Here is a 19,373-nt window from a genome sequence, read left to right as displayed (position 1 = left end):
AGCAACATCATATCTATCAATATATGTATCTTACTCACCACTATAGATACAGTATCTAATACATTTATTTAAATTGACTGATTTCCTAATATGAAATGAAATTGTTGCGTTTATATTTTTGTTCATTGTATACAGTACCAATCAAATGTTTGGACACACCTACTCATTCAAGGGTTTTTCTTTATTTTTACTATTTTCTACATTTTAGTGTAGAGGACAGGGGCTATACTACCTGGGGGGGCTATACTATCAAAACTATGAAATAACACATATGGAATCATGTGGTAAACATATTTGAGATTCTTCAAAGTTGCCACCCTTTGACAGCTTTGCACAGTCTTGGCATTCTGTCAACCAGCTTCATGAGGTAGTCACCTGGAATGCTTTTCCAACAGTCTTGAAGCAGTTCCCACATGCTGAGCACTTGTTGGCTGCTTCTACTTCACTCTGCAGTCCAACTCATCCCAAACCATCTCAATTGGGTAGAGGTCAGGTGATTGTGGAGGCCAGGTCATCTGATGCAGCACTCCATCACTCTCCTTCTTGGTCAAATAGCCCTTACACAGCCTTGAGGTGTTTTGGGTCATTGTCCTGTTGAAAAACGAACGATAGTCCCACTAAGCCCAAACCAGATGGGATGGCATATCGCTGCAGAATGCTGTGGTAGCCATGCTGGTTAAGTGTGCCTTGAATTCTAAATAAATCAGACAGTGTCACCAGCAAAGCTCCCCCACAACATCACACCTCCTCCTCCATGCTTCATGGTGGGAACCACACATGTGGAGATCATCTGTTCACCTACTCTGCGTTTCACAAAGACACGGAGGTTGAAACCAAAAATCTGAAATTCTGACTCATCAGACCAAAGGACAGATTTCCACCAGTCTAATGTCCATTGCTCTGCACTCGAAATATTGCGTATTGACTGACCCTCATGTCTTAAAGTAATGATGGACTGTCGTTACTCTTTACTTATTTGAGCTGTTCTTGCCATAATATGGACTTATCTTCTATATACCAACCCTACCTTGTCACAACACAACTGATTGGCTCAAACACATTAAGAAAATAAATTCCACAAATCAACTTTAAGAAAGCACACCTGTTAATTGAAATGCATTCCAAGTAACTATCGCATGAAGCTGGTTGAGAGAATGCCAAGAGTTTGCAAAGCTGTCATCAAGGCAAAGGGTGGCTACTTGAAGAATCGCAAATATAAAATATATTTTGATTTGTTATTTCATAGTTGTGATGTCTTCACTATTATTCTGCAATGTAGAAAATAGTAAAAATAAAGGAAAACCCTTGAATGAGCAGGTGTACAATTTTGGTTTATATCTCTATCATCCTTTATCTATATCTCCCATCATTCTATATCTCTATCATGCTTTATCCATATCTCCCGTCACTCTATCAGCCTATATATATTTATATATCTCTCCACCTTAGTAGTCCAGGTCTCTCCTTAAAATGTGTATTTTTGTCTCGATGAGACTAAACTGGTTAAATTAAATCAGATAGTGTATATACATGGGTTGATAGTTTACCAACAAATCTGACGAGTGCGCAACTGTGGGGCAAAACAGACAAGGTTGGCTTAGATTGTTGACAAGATGTGAACTCAATTTAGTCTCCAACACATTTGCACAATGAGTACTTATTGTCTCTCATTCATCATTAAGGTTGTTGGTTTGCTAGCTAGACAATTGTTGCCATATTAGCATAGATCTTAGTCAAAACACCTCAAAACAAGTCATGGTATCAAGAACAAGATGTATTGATATTCTAGTTTTGTCCCTTTAGGGCACCTGTAACCCCCCGTTGAAATGCTTGGAATGTTCTTCCTGTGAAACGCATTAAACAATGCCCACGTTAATTTCTACTCCCGTCTCATGTCCTGTCCTTATATTAGCTTACGTCACTTACGATTCCTCACCTGGCAGTTTCATGTCATTGTTGCTAGCGACCATTCAGAATCATAACTCACTCCTTCTGTCCACATCGATGCACCCTCATCATTGTGTTTTGTTATCCACTCCTGTAGGTGGTGCCAGAGGACCAGCAGGTGGAGAGAGGAGTGAGGGATATTTGTTCTCAGATGAAGGTTAAAGTTCACACCTGCTGGGGGTCGACACTGTACCACCGAGACGACCTCCCTTTCAACCACTTATCCAGGTGAGAGAAGAACACAGGGGTCAAGATCAAGTTCATTTGATTTTATTCATGTGACAGAGAAAGTAGTCCTCTGAGATTGGGCTGCTCTCACTGTCTGGATAATCACTACACTATGAAGTCAGGCTCTCACTGTCTGGATAATCACTACACTATGAAGTCAGGCTCTCGCTGTCTGGATAATCACTACAATATGAAGTAAGGCTCTCACTGTCTGGATAACCACTACACTATGAAGTCAGGCTCTCGCTGTCTGGATAATCACTACAATATGAAGTCAGGCTCTCACTGTCTGGATAATCACTACACTATGAAGTCAGGCTCTCACTGTCTGGATAATCACTACAATATGAAGTAAGGCTCTCACTGTCTGGATAATCACTACACTATGAAGTCAGGCTCTCACTGCCTGGATAATCACTACAATATGAAGTAGGGCTCTCGCTGCCTGGATAATCACTACAATATGAAGTAGGGCTCTCACTGTCTGGATAATCACTACACTATGAAGTCAGGCTCTCACTGCCTGGATAATCACTACACTATGAAGTCAGCCTCTCACTGCCTGGATAATCACTACACTATGAAGTCACGCTCTCACTGCCTGGATAATCACTACAATATGAAGTCAGGCTCTCACTGTCTGGATAATCACTACAATATGAAGTCAGGCTCTCACTGCCTGGATAATCACTACAATATGAAGTCAGGCTCTCGCTGCCTGGATAATCACTACACTATGAAGTCAGGCTCTCGCTGCCTGGATAATCACTACAATATGAAGTCAGGCTCTCGCTGCCTGGATAATCACTACAATATGAAGTCAGGTTCTCGCTGCCTGGATAATCACTACAATATGAAGTCAGGTTCTCGCTGCCTGGATAATCACTACAATATGAAGTCAGGCTCTCACTGTCTGGATAATCACTACAATAGGAAGTCAGGCTCTCACTGTCTGGATAATCACTACAATATGAAGTCTGGCTCTCACTGTCTGGATAATCACTACAATATGAAGTCAGGTTCTCACTGCCTGGATAATCACTACACTATGAAGTCAGGCTCTCACTGCCTGGATAATCACTACAATATGAAGTCAGGTTCTCACTGCCTGGATAATCACTACACTATGAAGTCAGGCTCTCACTGCCTGGATAATCACTACAATATGAAGTCAGGCTCTCACTGTCTGGATAATCACTACAATGTGAAGTCAGGCTCTCCTGTGATAGGTTACCTGACATGTTACCCTGCTCTATCCTCTCCTGTGATAGGCTGCCTGACATGTAACCCTGCTCTATCCTCTCCTGTGATAGGTTACCTGACATGTTACCCTGCTCTATCCTCTCCTGTGATAGGTTACCTGACATTTAACCCTGCTCTATCCTCTCCTGTGATAGGCTGCCTGACATGTAACCCTGCTCTATCCTCTCCTGTGATAGGTTGCCTGACATGTTACCCTGCTCTATCCTCTTCTGTGATAGGTTACCTGACATGTTACCCTGCTCTATCCTCTCCTGTGATAGGTTACCTGACATGTTACCCTGCTCTATCCTCTCCTGTGATAGGTTACCTGACATGTAACCCTGCTCTATCCTCTCCTGTGATAGGTTACCTGACATGTTACCCTGCTCTTTCCTCTCCTGTGATAGGCTGCCTGACATGAGACCCTGCTCTATCCTCTCCTGTGATAGGCTGCCTGACATGTAACCCTGCTCTATCCTCTCCTGTGATAGGCTGCCTGACATGTAACCCTGCTCTATCCTCTCCTGTGATAGGCTGCCTGACATGTTACCCTGCTCTATCCTCTCCTGTGATAGGTTACCTGACATGAGACCCTGCTCTATCCTCTCCTGTGATAGGCTGCCTGACATGAGACCCTGCTCTATCCTCTCCTGTGATAGGCTGCCTGACATGTGACCCTGCTCTATCCTGTCCTGTGATAGGCTGCCTGACATGTAACCCTGCTCTATCCTCTCCTGTGATAGGCTGCCTGACATGTAACCCTGCTCTATCCTCTCCTGTGATAGGTTACCTGACATGTTACCCTGCTCTATCCTCTCCTGTGATAGGCTGCCTGACATGTAACCCTGCTCTATCCTCTCCTGTGATAGGCTCCCTGACATGTTACCCTGCTCTATCCTCTCCTGTGATAGGCTGCCTGACATGTAACCCTGCTCTATCCTCTCCTGTGATAGGCTGCCTGACATGTAACCCTGTTCTATCCTCTCCTGTGATAGGCTGCCTGACATGAGACCCTGCTCTATCCTCTCCTGTGATAGGCTGCCTGACATGAGACCCTGCTCTATCCTCTCCTGTGATAGGCTGCCTGACATGTGACCCTGCTCTATCCTGTCCTGTGATAGGCTGCCTGACATGTAACCCTGCTCTATCCTCTCCTGTGATAGGCTGCCTGACATGTAACCCTGCTCTATCCTCTCCTGTGATAGGTTACCTGACATGTTACCCTGCTCTATCCTCTCCTGTGATAGGCTGCCTGACATGTTACCCTGCTCTATCCTCTCCTGTGATAGGCTGCCTGACATGTAACCCTGCTCTATCCTCTCCTGTGATAGGCTGCCTGACGTATACACCCAGTTCAGGAAGGCAGTGGAGACCCAGGGCAGGGTGAGGCCTGTCTTGCCCACCGTAGACCAGCTGAAGCCGCTCCCCCCTGGGTCAGGTCTGGATGAAGGCCCCATCCCCTCCCCAGAAGACCTGGAGCAGACAGACACTGTTAGGGACCCTCGCTCTGCCTTCCCCTGCAGCGGGGGAGAGACTCAGGCCCTGGCCAGACTACAGCACTACTTCTGGGACACGGTGAGTACATTTTAGTCATGTATCCAGAACAACTTACAGTTAGCGCATTCATCTTAAGATAGCTAGGTGAGACGACCACTTCTCTCCGTCATAGCAAGTAGAACATTTTCCTCAATAAAGCAGCTACATTCTACAAAAAAGGGTACAGTTAGGGCCGGTATTGTTCTGTTATAATGTAGGTTAGGGCCCGGTATTGTTCTGTTATAATGTGGGTTAGGGTCCGGTATTGTTCTGTCATAATGTAGGTTAGGGTCCAGTATTGTTCTGTTATAATGTAGGTTAGGGTCCAGTATTGTTCTGTTATAATGTAGGTTAGGGTCCGGTATTGTTCTGTTATAATGTAGGTTAGGGTCCGGTATTGTTCTGTTATAATGTAGATTAGGGCCCGGTATTGTTCTGTTATAATGTAGGTTAGGGTCCAGTATTGTTCTGTTATAATGTAGATTAGGGCCCGGTATTGTTCTGTTATAATGTAGATTAGGGCCCGGTATTGTTCTGTTATAATGTAGGTTAGGGTCCAGTATTGTTCTGTTATAATGTAGATTAGGGCCCGGTATTGTTCTGTTATAATGTAGGTTAGGGTCCGGTATTGTTCTGTTATAATGTAGATTAGGGCCCGGTATTGTTCTGTTATAATGTAGATTAGGGCCCGGTATTGTTCTGTTATAATGTAGATTAGGGCCCGGTATTGTTCTGTTATAATGTAGGTTAGGGTCCGGTATTGTTCTGTTATAATGTAGATTAGGGCCCGGTATTGTTCTGTTATAATGTAGATTAGGGCCCGGTATTGTTCTGTTATAATGTAGATTAGGGCCCGGTATTGTTCTGTTATAATGTAGATTAGGGCCCGGTATTGTTCTGTTATAATGTAGGTTAGGGTCCGGTATTGTTCTGTTATAATGTAGGTTAGGGTCCGGTATTGTTCTGTTATAATGTAGATTAGGGCCCGGTATTGTTCTGTTATAATGTAGATTAGGGCCCGGTATTGTTCTGTTATAATGTAGGTTAGGGTCCGGTATTGTTCTGTTATAATGTAGATTAGGGCCCGGTATTGTTCTGTTATAATGTAGATTAGGGCCCGGTATTGTTCTGTTATAATGTAGATTAGGGCCCGGTATTGTTCTGTTATAATGTAGATTAGGGCCCGGTATTGTTCTGTTATAATGTAGGTTAGGGTCCGGTATTGTTCTGTTATAATGTAGGTTAGGGTCCGGTATTGTTCTGTTATAATGTAGATTAGTGTCCATTATTGTTCTGTTATAATGTAGGTTAGGGGCCGGTATTGTTCTGTTATAATGTAGGTTAGGGTCCGGTATTGTTCTGTTATAATGTAGATTAGTGTCCGGTATTGTTCTGTTATAATGTAGGTTAGGGTCCGGTATAATAATCTCTCCTGGTACTGTTCACTGCCTTAAGGTACATGTGTGGATAAACTAGTACATATATTTGAATATAAAGGTACAATCATTGGGGTGGGAGACCTTGACCTGACCGGGAGACCTTGACCCGAGTGGGAGACCTTGACCCGAGTGGGAGACCTTGACCCGAGTGGGAGACCTTGACCCGAGTGGGAGACCTTGACCCGAGTGGGAGACCTTGACCCGAGTGGGAGACCTTGACCCGAGTGGGAGACCTTGACCCGAGTGGGAGACCTGGACCCGAGTGGGAGACCTGGACCCGAGTGGGAGACCTGGACCCGAGTGGGAGACCTTGACAGTTGCTGGTCGGGGCTACAGTTTTGCAACTTAAAAGGAACAAAACTCATTGTCACTGTGGTGCTATTCTAAAAAGGCACAAGGTACCTTTTTGTCTCTTTTTTAAAGGAACATGTCAACATCCAGCACCACCCCAACATCAACACACAGCATGTGCTAATTGCACATTTCTAGGTCTGGTGGTAAAAATAATATAGAGGAAGATATGTGTTTCCAATGACATCGGTGTGCATCATGTGATTTTACCCAATTATGACGAGGCTTGCCTGCTAATTTCCTACTAATTGGTTGATTATGTCATTGGAAACATATCTTCCTCTCTCTGTTTACTACCAAACATAGAAACGAGAACCATTTTGACATATGTCGATGTTGGGCTGGTGCTGGAAAGAATGGGTATGGGTACGAACTGCAAGGGTACAATTATGTACCCATACCTCACAGGGTACCACTACAGGGACAAGTGTTTGAGGACAGTTCACTATGGACATACCTCACAGAGCACCACTACAGGGACAAGTGTTTGAGGACAGTTCACTGTGGACATACCTCACAGGGACAAGTGTTTGAGGACAGTTCACTATGAACATAACTCGTTTGTTTTTTGAGAGTTAAGAATGTGCAAAGCTGTCATCAAGGCAAAGGGTGGCCACTTTGAAGAATATAAAATATATTTTGATGTAACACTTTTTTGGTTACTACATGATTCCATATGTGTTATTTCATAGTGTTGATGTCTTCACTATTATTCTACAACGTAGAAAATACAAAAAATAAAGAAACCCTTGAATGAGTTGGTGTCCAAACTTTTGACTGGTACTGTATGTGTTTGTTGTGTAGGATATTGTGATACAGCTGGTATGTCTCTCATGCAGGATGCTGTGGCTACCTACAAGGAGACTCGTAACGGCCTGATAGGACTGGACTATTCCACCAAATTTTCCCCATGGTAAGTACCAGCATAGCCACGGGAAGCCGCGGAATCCAGAAAAAACAAAACCCTGTCCTCAAACAGTTACATCAAAAGGTCCATAGTTATGGGCAAAGACACAAAACATCCACATCAAATTAAATATTTTTCTTGATCCAATAACATGGAAAACAACAACAATTTTTTTTGAGTATTTATTTACCATCATTACAAACCACATAATGTAAATGTACATTACTGTATTCTACAGGTTGGCTATATGCTGTATCTGTATTCTACAGGTTGGCTATATGCTGTATCTGTATTCTACAGGTTGGCTATATGCTGTATCTGTATTCTACAGGTTGGCTATATGCTGTATCTGTATTCTACAGGTTGGCTATATGCTGTATCTGTATTCTACAGGTTGGCTATATGCTGTATCTGTATTCTACAGGTTGGCTATATGCTGTATCTGTATTCTACAGGTTGGCTATATGCTGTATCTATATTCTACAGGTTGGCTATATGCTGTATCTGTATTCTACAGGTTGGCTATATGCTGTATCTATATTCTACAGGTTGGCTATATGCTGTATCTATATTCTACAGGTTGGCTATATGCTGTATCTGTATTCTACAGGTTGGCTATATGCTGTATCTATATTCTACAGGTTGGCTATATGCTGTATCTATATTCTACAGGTTGGCTATATGCTGTATCTGTATTCTACAGGTTGGCTATATGCTGTATCTGTATTCTACAGGTTGGCTATATGCTGTATCTCTACAGGTTGGCTATATGCTGTATCTATATTCTACAGGTTGGCTATATGCTGTATCTATATTCTACAGGTTGGCTATATGCTGTATCTATATTCTACAGGTTGGCTATATGCTGTATCTATATTCTACAGGTTGGCTATATGCTGTATCTATATTCTACAGGTTGGCTATATGCTGTATCTATATTCTACAGGTTGGCTATATGCTGTATCTATATTATACAGGTTGGCTATAGGCTGTATCTATATTCTACAGGTTGGCTATATGCTGTATCTATATTCTACAGGTTGGCTATAGGCTGTATCTGTATTCTACAGGTTGGCTATAGGCTGTATCTATATTCTACAGGTTGGCTATAGGCTGTATCTATATTCTACAGGTTGGCTATATGCTGTATCTATATTCTACAGGTTGGCTATATGCTGTATCTATATTCTACAGGTTGGCTATATGCTGTATCTATATTCTACAGGTTGGCTATATGCTGTATCTGTATTCTACAGGTTGGCTATATGCTGTATCTGTATTCTACAGGTTGGCTATATGCTGTATCTGTATTCTACAGGTTGGCTATATGCTGTATCTGTATTCTACAGGTTGGCTATATGCTGTATCTATATTCTACAGGTTGGCTATATGCTGTATCTATATTCTACAGGTTGGCTATATGCTGTATCTGTATTCTACAGGTTGGCTATATGCTGTATCTATATTCTACAGGTTGGCTATATGCTGTATCTATATTCTACAGGTTGGCTATATGCTGTATCTGTATTCTACAGGTTGGCTATATGCTGTATCTATATTCTACAGGTTGGTTATATGCTGTATCTATATTCTACAGGTTGGCTATATGCTGTATCTATATTCTACAGGTTGGCTATATGCTGTATCTATATTCTACAGGTTGGCTATATGCTGTATCTATATTCTACAGGTTGGCTATATGCTGTATCTATATTCTACAGGTTGGCTATATGCTGTTTCTATATTCTACAGGTTGGCTATAGGCTGTATCTATATTCTACAGGTTGGCTATATGCTGTATCTATATTCTACAGGTTGGCTATAGGCTGTATCTATATTCTACAGGTTGGCTATAGGCTGTATCTATATTCTACAGGTTGGCTATAGGCTGTATCTATATTCTACAGGTTGGCTATATGCTGTATCTATATTCTACAGGTTGGCTATATGCTGTATCTGTATTCTACAGGTTGGCTATATGCTGTATCTGTATTCTACAGGTTGGCTATATGCTGTATCTGTATTCTACAGGTTGGCTATATGCTGTATCTATATTCTACAGGTTGGCTATAGGCTGTATCTGTATTCTACAGGTTGGCTATAGGCTGTATCTGTATTCTACAGGTTGGCTATATGCTGTATCTGTATTCTACAGGTTGGCTATAGGCTGTATCTATATTCTACAGGTTGGCTATATGCTGTATCTGTATTCTACAGGTTGGCTATATGCTGTATCTATATTCTACAGGTTGGCTATATGCTATATGCTGTATCTGTATTCTACAGGTTGGCTATATGCTGTATCTATATTCTACAGGTTGGCTATATGCTGTATCTATAACTATATTCTACAGGTTGGCTATATGCTGTATCTATAACTGTATTCTACAGGTTGGCTATATACTGTATCTGTATTCTACAGGTTGGCTATATGCTGTATCTGTATTCTACAGGTTGGCTATATGCTGTATCTGTATTCTACAGGTTGGCTATATGCTGTATCTGTATTCTACAGGTTGGCTATATGCTGTATCTATATTCTACAGGTTGGCTATATGCTGTATCTATATTCTACAGGTTGGCTATATGCTGTATCTATATTCTACAGGTTGGCTATATGCTGTATCTATATTCTACAGGTTGGCTATATGCTGTATCTATATTCTACAGGTTGGCTATATGCTGTATCTATATTCTACAGGTTGGCTATATGCTGTATCTGTATTCTACAGGTTGGCTATAGGCTGTATCTGTATTCTACAGGTTGGCTATAGGCTGTATCTATATTCTACAGGTTGGCTATATGCTGTATCTATATTCTACAGGTTGGCTATATGCTGTATCTATATTCTACAGGTTTGCTATATGCTGTATCTATATTCTACAGGTTGGCTATATGCTGTATCTATATTCTACAGGTTGGCTATATGCTGTATCTGTATTCTACAGGTTGGCTATATGCTGTATCTGTATTCTACAGGTTGGCTATATGCTGTATCTGTATTCTACAGGTTGGCTATATGCTGTATCTGTATTCTACAGGTTGGCTATATGCTGTATCTATATTCTACAGGTTGGCTATATGCTGTATCTATATTCTACAGGTTGGCTATATGCTGTATCTATATTCTACAGGTTGGCTATATGCTGTATCTATATTCTACAGGTTGGCTATATGCTGTATCTGTATTCTACAGGTTGGCTATATGCTGTATCTGTATTCTACAGGTTGGCTATATGCTGTATCTGTATTCTACAGGTTGGCTATATGCTGTATCTATATTCTACAGGTTGGCTATATGCTGTATCTGTATTCTACAGGTTGGCTATATGCTGTATCTATATTCTACAGGTTGGCTATATGCTGTATCTATATTCTACAGGTTGGCTATATGCTGTATCTATATTCTACAGGTTGGCTATATGCTGTATCTGTATTCTACAGGTTGGCTATATGCTGTATCTGTATTCTACAGGTTGGCTATATGCTGTATCTGTATTCTACAGGTTGGCTATATGCTGTATCTGTATTCTACAGGTTGGCTATATGCTGTATCTGTATTCTACAGGTTGGCTATATGCTGTATCTGTATTCTACAGGTTGGCTATATGCTGTATCTGTATTCTACAGGTTGGCTATATGCTGTATCTGTATTCTACAGGTTGGCTATATGCTGTATCTGTATTCTACAGGTTGGCTATATGCTGTATCTGTATTCTACAGGTTGGCTATATGCTGTATCTGTATTCTACAGGTTGGCTATATGCTGTATCTGTATTCTACAGGTTGGCTATATGCTGTATCTGTATTCTACAGGTTGGCTATATGCTGTATCTATATTCTACAGGTTGGCTATATGCTGTATCTATATTCTACAGGTTGGCTATATGCTGTATCTATATTCTACAGGTTGGCTATATGCTGTATCTATATTCTACAGGTTGGCTATATGCTGTATCTATATTCTACATGTTGGCTATAGGCTGTATCTATATTCTACAGGTTGGCTATAGGCTGTATCTATATTCTACAGGTTGGCTATATGCTGTACCTGTATTCTACAGGTTGGCTATATGCTGTATCTGTATTCTACAGGTTGGCTATATGCTGTATCTGTATTCTACAGGTTGGCTATATGCTGTATCTATATTCTACAGGTTGGCTATATGCTGTATCTGTATTCTACAGGTTGGCTATATGCTGTATCTGTATTCTACAGGTTGGCTATATGCTGTATCTATATTCTACAGGTTGGCTATATGCTGTATCTGTATTCTACAGGTTGGCTATATGCTGTATCTGTATTCTACAGGTTGGCTATATGCTGTATCTGTATTCTACAGGTTGGCTATATGCTGTATCTGTATTCTACAGGTTGGCTATATGCTGTATCTGTATTCTACAGGTTGGCTATATGCTGTATCTGTATTCTACAGGTTGGCTATATGCTGTATCTGTATTCTACAGGTTGGCTATATGCTGTATCTATATTCTACAGGTTGGCTATATGCTGTATCTATATTCTACAGGTTGGCTATATGCTGTATCTATATTCTACAGGTTGGCTATATGCTGTATCTATATTCTACAGGTTGGCTATATGCTGTATCTATATTCTACAGGTTGGCTATATGCTGTATCTATATTCTACAGGTTGGCTATATGCTGTATCTATATTCTACAGGTTGGCTATATGCTGTATCTATATTCTACAGGTTGGCTATATGCTGTATCTATATTCTACAGGTTGGCTATATGCTGTATCTATAACTATATTCTACAGGTTGGCTATATGCTGTATCTATAACTGTATTCTACAGGTTGGCTATATACTGTATCTGTATTCTACAGGTTGGCTATATGCTGTATCTGTATTCTACAGGTTGGCTATATGCTGTATCTGTATTCTACAGGTTGGCTATATGCTGTATCTGTATTCTACAGGTTGGCTATATGCTGTATCTATATTCTACAGGTTGGCTATATGCTGTATCTATATTCTACAGGTTGGCTATATGCTGTATCTATATTCTACAGGTTGGCTATATGCTGTATCTATATTCTACAGGTTGGCTATATGCTGTATCTATATTCTACAGGTTGGCTATATGCTGTATCTATATTCTACAGGTTGGCTATATGCTGTATCTGTATTCTACAGGTTGGCTATAGGCTGTATCTGTATTCTACAGGTTGGCTATAGGCTGTATCTATATTCTACAGGTTGGCTATATGCTGTATCTATATTCTACAGGTTGGCTATATGCTGTATCTATATTCTACAGGTTGGCTATATGCTGTATCTATATTCTACAGGTTGGCTATATGCTGTATCTATATTCTACAGGTTGGCTATATGCTGTATCTGTATTCTACAGGTTGGCTATATGCTGTATCTGTATTCTACAGGTTGGCTATATGCTGTATCTGTATTCTACAGGTTGGCTATATGCTGTATCTGTATTCTACAGGTTGGCTATATGCTGTATCTATATTCTACAGGTTGGCTATATGCTGTATCTGTATTCTACAGGTTGGCTATATGCTGTATCTATATTCTACAGGTTGGCTATATGCTGTATCTGTATTCTACAGGTTGGCTATATGCTGTATCTGTATTCTACAGGTTGGCTATATGCTGTATCTATATTCTACAGGTTGGCTATATGCTGTATCTATATTCTACAGGTTGGCTATATGCTGTATCTGTATTCTACAGGTTGGCTATATGCTGTATCTGTATTCTACAGGTTGGCTATATGCTGTATCTGTATTCTACAGGTTGGCTATATGCTGTATCTGTATTCTACAGGTTGGCTATATGCTGTATCTGTATTCTACAGGTTGGCTATATGCTGTATCTATATTCTACAGGTTGGCTATATGCTGTATCTATATTCTACAGGTTGGCTATAGGCTGTATCTATATTCTACAGGTTGGCTATATGCTGTATCTGTATTCTACAGGTTGGCTATATGCTGTATCTGTATTCTACAGGTTGGCTATATGCTGTATCTGTATTCTACAGGTTGGCTATATGCTGTATCTGTATTCTACAGGTTGGCTATATGCTGTATCTGTATTCTACAGGTTGGCTATATGCTGTATCTGTATTCTACAGGTTGGCTATATGCTGTATCTGTATTCTACAGGTTGGCTATATGCTGTATCTGTATTCTACAGGTTGGCTATATGCTGTATCTGTATTCTACAGGTTGGCTATATGCTGTATCTATATTCTACAGGTTGGCTATATGCTGTATCTGTATTCTACAGGTTGGCTATATGCTGTATCTATATTCTACAGGTTGGCTATATGCTGTATCTATATTCTACAGGTTGGCTATATGCTGTATCTGTATTCTACAGGTTGGCTATATGCTGTATCTGTATTCTACAGGTTGGCTATATGCTGTATCTATATTCTACAGGTTGGCTATATGCTGTATCTATATTCTACAGGTTGGTTATATGCTGTATCTATATTCTACAGGTTGGCTATATGCTGTATCTATATTCTACAGGTTGGCTATATGCTGTATCTATATTCTACAGGTTGGCTATATGCTGTATCTATATTCTACAGGTTGGCTATATGCTGTTTCTATATTCTACAGGTTGGCTATAGGCTGTATCTATATTCTACAGGTTGGCTATATGCTGTATCTATATTCTACAGGTTGGCTATAGGCTGTATCTGTATTCTACAGGTTGGCTATAGGCTGTATCTATATTCTACAGGTTGGCTATAGGCTGTATCTATATTCTACAGGTTGGCTATAGGCTGTATCTATATTCTACAGGTTGGCTATATGCTGTATCTATATTCTACAGGTTGGCTATATGCTGTATCTGTATTCTACAGGTTGGCTATATGCTGTATCTGTATTCTACAGGTTGGCTATATGCTGTATCTGTATTCTACAGGTTGGCTATATGCTGTATCTATATTCTACAGGTTGGCTATAGGCTGTATCTGTATTCTACAGGTTGGCTATAGGCTGTATCTGTATTCTACAGGTTGGCTATAGGCTGTATCTGTATTCTACAGGTTGGCTATAGGCTGTATCTATATTCTACAGGTTGGCTATATGCTGTATCTGTATTCTACAGGTTGGCTATATGCTGTATCTATATTCTACAGGTTGGCTATATGCTATATGCTGTATCTGTATTCTACAGGTTGGCTATATGCTGTATCTATATTCTACAGGTTGGCTATATGCTGTATCTATAACTATATTCTACAGGTTGGCTATATGCTGTATCTATAACTGTATTCTACAGGTTGGCTATATACTGTATCTGTATTCTACAGGTTGGCTATATGCTGTATCTGTATTCTACAGGTTGGCTATATGCTGTATCTGTATTCTACAGGTTGGCTATATGCTGTATCTGTATTCTACAGGTTGGCTATATGCTGTATCTATATTCTACAGGTTGGCTATATGCTGTATCTATATTCTACAGGTTGGCTATATGCTGTATCTATATTCTACAGGTTGGCTATATGCTGTATCTATATTCTACAGGTTGGCTATATGCTGTATCTATATTCTACAGGTTGGCTATATGCTGTATCTATATTCTACAGGTTGGCTATATGCTGTATCTGTATTCTACAGGTTGGCTATAGGCTGTATCTGTATTCTACAGGTTGGCTATAGGCTGTATCTATATTCTACAGGTTGGCTATAGGCTGTATCTATATTCTACAGGTTGGCTATATGCTGTATCTATATTCTACAGGTTTGCTATATGCTGTATCTATATTCTACAGGTTGGCTATATGCTGTATCTATATTCTACAGGTTGGCTATATGCTGTATCTGTATTCTACAGGTTGGCTATATGCTGTATCTGTATTCTACAGGTTGGCTATATGCTGTATCTGTATTCTACAGGTTGGCTATATGCTGTATCTGTATTCTACAGGTTGGCTATATGCTGTATCTATATTCTACAGGTTGGCTATATGCTGTATCTATATTCTACAGGTTGGCTATATGCTGTATCTATATTCTACAGGTTGGCTATATGCTGTATCTATATTCTACAGGTTGGCTATATGCTGTATCTGTATTCTACAGGTTGGCTATATGCTGTATCTGTATTCTACAGGTTGGCTATATGCTGTATCTGTATTCTACAGGTTGGCTATATGCTGTATCTATATTCTACAGGTTGGCTATATGCTGTATCTGTATTCTACAGGTTGGCTATATGCTGTATCTATATTCTACAGGTTGGCTATATGCTGTATCTATATTCTACAGGTTGGCTATATGCTGTATCTATATTCTACAGGTTGGCTATATGCTGTATCTGTATTCTACAGGTTGGCTATATGCTGTATCTGTATTCTACAGGTTGGCTATATGCTGTATCTGTATTCTACAGGTTGGCTATATGCTGTATCTGTATTCTACAGGTTGGCTATATGCTGTATCTGTATTCTACAGGTTGGCTATATGCTGTATCTGTATTCTACAGGTTGGCTATATGCTGTATCTGTATTCTACAGGTTGGCTATATGCTGTATCTGTATTCTACAGGTTGGCTATATGCTGTATCTGTATTCTACAGGTTGGCTATATGCTGTATCTGTATTCTACAGGTTGGCTATATGCTGTATCTGTATTCTACAGGTTGGCTATATGCTGTATCTGTATTCTACAGGTTGGCTATATGCTGTATCTGTATTCTACAGGTTGGCTATATGCTGTATCTGTATTCTACAGGTTGGCTATATGCTGTATCTATATTCTACAGGTTGGCTATATGCTGTATCTATATTCTACAGGTTGGCTATATGCTGTATCTATATTCTACAGGTTGGCTATATGCTGTATCTATATTCTACATGTTGGCTATAGGCTGTATCTATATTCTACAGGTTGGCTATAGGCTGTATCTATATTCTACAGGTTGGCTATAGGCTGTATCTATATTCTACAGGTTGGCTATATGCTGTACCTGTATTCTACAGGTTGGCTATATGCTGTATCTGTATTCTACAGGTTGGCTATATGCTGTATCTGTATTCTACAGGTTGGCTATATGCTGTATCTATATTCTACAGGTTGGCTATATGCTGTATCTGTATTCTACAGGTTGGCTATATGCTGTATCTGTATTCTACAGGTTGGCTATATGCTGTATCTATATTCTACAGGTTGGCTATATGCTGTATCTGTATTCTACAGGTTGGCTATATGCTGTATCTGTATTCTACAGGTTGGCTATATGCTGTATCTGTATTCTACAGGTTGGCTATATGCTGTATCTGTATTCTACAGGTTGGCTATATGCTGTATCTGTATTCTACAGGTTGGCTATATGCTGTATCTGTATTCTACAGGTTGGCTATATGCTGTATCTGTATTCTACAGGTTGGCTATATGCTGTATCTGTATTCTACAGGTTGGCTATATGCTGTATCTGTATTCTACAGGTTGGCTATATGCTGTATCTATATTCTACAGGTTGGCTATATGCTGTATCTATATTCTACAGGTTGGCTATATGCTGTATCTATATTCTACAGGTTGGCTATATGCTGTATCTATATTCTACAGGTTGGCTATATGCTGTATCTATATTCTACAGGTTGGCTATATGCTGTATCTATATTCTACAGGTTGGCTATATGCTGTATCTATATTCTACAGGTTGGCTATATGCTGTATCTATATTCTACAGGTTGGCTATATGCTGTATCTATAACTATATTCTACAGGTTGGCTATATGCTGTATCTATAACTGTATTCTACAGGTTGGCTATATACTGTATCTGTATTCTACAGGTTGGCTATATGCTATATGCTGTATCTGTATTCTACAGGTTGGCTATATGCTGTATCTATATTCTACAGGTTGGCTATATGCTGTATCTGTATTCTACAGGTTGGCTATATGCTGTATCTGTATTCTACAGGTTGGCTATATGCTGTATCTATATTCTACAGGTTGGCTATATGCTGTATCTATATTCTACAGGTTGGCTATATGCTGTATCTATATTCTACAGGTTGGCTATATGCTGTATCTGTATTCTACAGGTTGGCTATAGGCTGTATCTGTATTCTACAGGTTGGCTATAGGCTGTATCTATATTCTACAGGTTGGCTATATGCTGTATCTATATTCTACAGGTTGGCTATATGCTGTATCTATATTCTACAGGTTGGCTATATGCTGTATCTATATTCTACAGGTTGGCTATATGCTGTATCTATATTCTACAGGTTGGCTATATGCTGTATCTGTATTCTACAGGTTGGCTATATGCTGTATCTGTATTCTACAGGTTGGCTATATGCTGTATCTGTATTCTACAGGTTGGCTATATGCTGTATCTGTATTCTACAGGTTGGCTATATGCTGTATCTATATTCTACAGGTTGGCTATATGCTGTATCTATATTCTACAGGTTGGCTATATGCTGTATCTATATTCTACAGGTTGGCTATATGCTGTATCTATATTCTACAGGTTGGCTATATGCTGTATCTGTATTCTACAGGTTGGCTATATGCTGTATCTGTATTCTACAGGTTGGCTATATGCTGTATCTGTATTCTACAGGTTGGCTATATGCTGTATCTATATTCTACAGGTTGGCTATATGCTGTATCTGTATTCTACAGGTTGGCTATATGCTGTATCTGTATTCTACAGGTTGGCTATATGCTGTATCTGTATTCTACAGGTTGGCTATATGCTGTATCTATATTCTACAGGTTGGCTATATGCTGTATCTGTATTCTACAGGTTGGCTATATGCTGTATCTGTATTCTACAGGTTGGCTATATGCTGTATCTGTATTCTACAGGTTGGCTATATGCTGTATCTGTATTCTACAGGTTGGCTATATGCTGTATCTGTATTCTACAGGTTGGCTATATGCTGTATCTGTATTCTACAGGTTGGCTATATGCTGTATCTGTATTCTACAGGTTGGCTATAGGCTGTATCTTTGTCTCCAGGTTGGCTATATGCTGTATCTATATTCTACAGGTTGGCTATATGCTGTATCTATATTCTACAGGTTGGCTATATGCTGTATCTATATTCTACAGGTTGGCTATATGCTGTATCTATCTACTACAAGTAGCTATGTATTCTATTATCTATAACTGTATTCTACAGGTTGGCTATATACTGTATCTGTATTCTACAGGTTGGCTATATGCTGTATCTGTATTCTACAGGTTGGCTATATGCTGTATCTGTATTCTACAGGTTGGCTATATGCTGTATCTATATTCTACAGGTTGGCTATATGCTGTATCTATATTCTACAGGTTGGCTATATGCTGTATCTATATTCTACAGGTTGGCTATATGCTGTATCTATATTCTACAGGTTGGCTATATGCTGTATCTATATTCTACAGGTTGGCTATATGCTGTATCTATATTCTACAGGTTGGCTATATGCTGTATCTGTATTCTACAGGTTGGCTATAGGCTGTATCTGTATTCTACAGGTTGGCTATAGGCTGTATCTATATTCTACAGGTTGGCTATATGCTGTATCTATATTCTACAGGTTGGCTATATGCTGTATCTATATTCTACAGGTTGGCTATATGCTGTATCTATATTCTACAGGTTGGCTATATGCTGTATCTATATTCTACAGGTTGGCTATATGCTGTATCTGTATTCTACAGGTTGGCTATATGCTGTATCTGTATTCTACAGGTTGGC

At 39.8% G+C, this 19,373-nt stretch overlaps 1 protein-coding gene across 2 annotated transcripts in view; it reads left to right on the top strand.

Annotated features, from left to right (window-relative positions):
- cry-dash (cryptochrome DASH) overlaps positions 1–19,373 on the top strand; it is a 64,782-nt gene that overhangs the window by 30,787 nt on the left and 14,622 nt on the right. For both annotated transcript variants that reach the window (XM_071414050.1, XM_071414051.1), the window contains exons 4-6: positions 2,045–2,175; positions 4,749–4,992; positions 7,583–7,656. In XM_071414050.1, the coding sequence (XP_071270151.1) occupies positions 2,045–2,175; positions 4,749–4,992; positions 7,583–7,656 (449 nt within the window). The remainder of the gene's footprint in view (positions 1–2,044; positions 2,176–4,748; positions 4,993–7,582; positions 7,657–19,373) is intronic.

The sequence above is a fragment of the Salvelinus alpinus genome, chromosome 8 (assembly GCF_045679555.1).
Source record: "Salvelinus alpinus chromosome 8, SLU_Salpinus.1, whole genome shotgun sequence".
Taxonomy (NCBI): domain Eukaryota; kingdom Metazoa; phylum Chordata; class Actinopteri; order Salmoniformes; family Salmonidae; genus Salvelinus; species Salvelinus alpinus.
This window is presented reverse-complemented; position numbering and strand designations above follow the sequence as displayed.